Source organism: Ovis aries, chromosome 4 (genome assembly GCF_016772045.2).
Source record: "Ovis aries strain OAR_USU_Benz2616 breed Rambouillet chromosome 4, ARS-UI_Ramb_v3.0, whole genome shotgun sequence".
In the NCBI taxonomy this organism is placed as follows: Eukaryota; Metazoa; Chordata; class Mammalia; order Artiodactyla; family Bovidae; genus Ovis; species Ovis aries.
The window spans coordinates 6990511-6992932 of NC_056057.1; the positions used below are offsets into that span (position 1 = coordinate 6990511).

The window sequence follows — 2422 nt, forward strand, 5'->3', positions numbered from 1 at the left end:
TTTCATCTTGAGACTTCCAAGCCCATGCTGACAACTCGGAGAAAAACTAACACATGGAGAAAGGTAGTGTCAAAAACCTCCTGGCTTATGACTTCCCAAATTTGCTGGCTGTTGAGTGCAGCACATTCACAGCATCATCTTTTAGGATTTGAAATAGGTCAACTGGAATTCCATCGCCTCCACTAGTTTTGTCCATAATGATGCTCCCTAAGGCCCACTTGACTACACATTCCAGGATGTCTGTCTCTAGGTGAGTGATCATACCATTGTGATTATCTGGGTCATGATGATCTTTTTTGTATAGTTCTTCTGTATATTCTTGCCACCTGTTCTTAATATCTTCTGCTTCTGTTTGGTCCATAATATTTCTATCCTTTATTGAGCCCATCTTTGCATGAAATATTCCCTTGGTATCTCTAATTTTCTTAAAGAGATCTCTAGTCTTTCCCATTCTATTGTTTTCCTCTATTTCTTTGCACTGATCACTGAGGAAGGCTTTCTTATCTCACCTTACTATTCTTTGGAACTCTGCATTCAAAGGAGCATATCTGGAACGAGGGCGCGGACGACGGCGGCGGCGCCGGAGGCGCGGCGCGGTCCCCAGGGTGTGGCCCCGAAGGGGATGGGTTTGTCCCGTCTGCGCTGGGAACCCGAGAGCATTGGGATGCTGTCTATAAGAGAGAACTGCAAACTTTCCAAGAATACGGAGATACAGGAGAAATCTGGTTTGGAGAAGAGAGTATGACTCGACTAATAAGGTGGATGCAGAAACACAAGACTCCATTGGATGCTTCAGTGCTTGATATTGGAACCGGAAATGGTGTTTTCCTGGTTGAACTTGTTGGCAAAATTTGGTTTCTCTGATGTTACTGGAATTGATTATTCTCCGTCTGCAATACAGCTTTCTCAAAATATTATAGAAAAAGAAGGTTTATCTAACATTAAGTTGAAGGTAGAAGACTTTTTGAACCCTTCCACAAAGTTGTCTGGATTTCATATTTGTATTGACAAAGGGACTTTTGATGTCATAAGCCTTAATCCTGACAATGCAATTGAGAAGTGGAAACAGTATGTGGAATCTCTCTCCAGAGTGTTGAAAGTGAAAGGCTTTTTTCTAATAACCTCTTGTAATTGGACCAAGGAAGAGTTGCTGGATGAATTCAGTGAAGGATTTGAACTTTTCGAAGAGCTGCCCACACCCAAGTTCAGCTTTGGAGGCCGATCTGGAAACAGTGTAGCTGCGTTGGTTTTCCAAAAAACATGAGGCTTTTCACTGGACAGACTCAGTGTCTTTTTAAGAAGCTCTACATCAAAGTAAACCTGACACAGAAATTGCAAGTGCAAGTAAATGTTTAGTAAGTACACAGGATGCACATTTTAAGGAGAAATAATGGGTTGATTAAAAAAAAATCATGAGCATGTAAGTGGTTGGGTTTTAGAGATCAACCAAGACTAATTTAAAATTTTTCTTTTGTATTTGAGATATAAATATCTCTTTCAGATTAAAAAAATAATTCCTGTAACTGCTGAACAGCTAAAACTTTAAAGCAGTAAATGAATTTACGGAAAGCTTGTATCCTTGATTTTTGCACCTCGGTAAAGGTGAATTGAATATAGTTATTTATGAAGATTTGATCAAGCTATTCCAGGGTCAGAATAATAAGCCAAATGACTTTCTTACTTTTTTATTGGACTATTATAAAACATAGTGTGATATTTTGGGTTGAATGGTGATTTTTTTAAAATGCTTTAATATCTGAGAAAATGTCTCAGCCCTTACATGTGTAATTAAAATCAGATAAATGTATCAGTTGATCAAGAAATAAAAAAAAAGGAGCATATCTTTCCTTTTCTCCTTTGCCTTTCACTTCTCTTCTTTTCACAGCTATTTGTATGACCTTCTCAAACAACCATTTTACCTTTTTGCATTTCTTTCTCTTGGGAATGGTCTTGATCACTGCCTCCTGTACAGTGTTACAAACCTCTGTCCATAGTTCTTCAGACACTGTGTCCATCAGATCTAATCCCTTGAATCTATTTGTCACTTTCACTGTATAGTCGTAAGAGATTTGATTAAGGTCATACCTGAATGGTCTGGTGGTTTTCCCTACTTTCTTCAATTTAAGTCTGAATTTGGCAATAAGGAGTTCATGATCTGAGCCACAGTCAGCTCCCAGTCTTGTTTTTGCTGACTATACAGAACTTTTCCTTCTTTGGCTACAAAGAATAATAATCAATCTGATTTTGGTATTGACCATCTGGTGAAGTCCATGTGTACAGTCTTCTCTTGCATTTTTGGAAGAGGGTTTGCTATGACCAGTGCATTCTCTTGGGAAAGCTCTATTAGCCTTTGCCCTGCTTCATTCTGTACTCCAAGGCCAAATTTACCTGTTATTCCAGGTATCTCTTGACTTCCTACTTT

The 2422-nt window shown here is 38.7% G+C and overlaps 1 protein-coding gene across 1 annotated transcript; it reads left to right on the forward strand.

Annotated features, from left to right (window-relative positions):
- Positions 1 to 620: 620 nt before the first annotated feature.
- On the forward strand, positions 621 to 1807 carry LOC105614936 (EEF1A lysine methyltransferase 2-like). The gene is made up of 2 exons (XM_042248364.2): positions 621 to 1355; positions 1502 to 1807. Exon 1 carries the CDS (start codon positions 788 to 790, stop codon positions 1262 to 1264), a length of 477 nt encoding a protein of 158 aa, XP_042104298.1. The 5' UTR covers positions 621 to 787; the 3' UTR covers positions 1265 to 1355; positions 1502 to 1807.
- The last annotated feature ends 615 nt before the right edge of the window (positions 1808 to 2422 follow it).

Bases quoted from the DNA above. Each gene is read 5' to 3' on its own strand.
- LOC105614936 (XM_042248364.2), top strand. From the start codon at position 788: ATGCTTCAGTGCTTGATATTGGAACCGGAAATGGTGTTTTCCTGGTTG.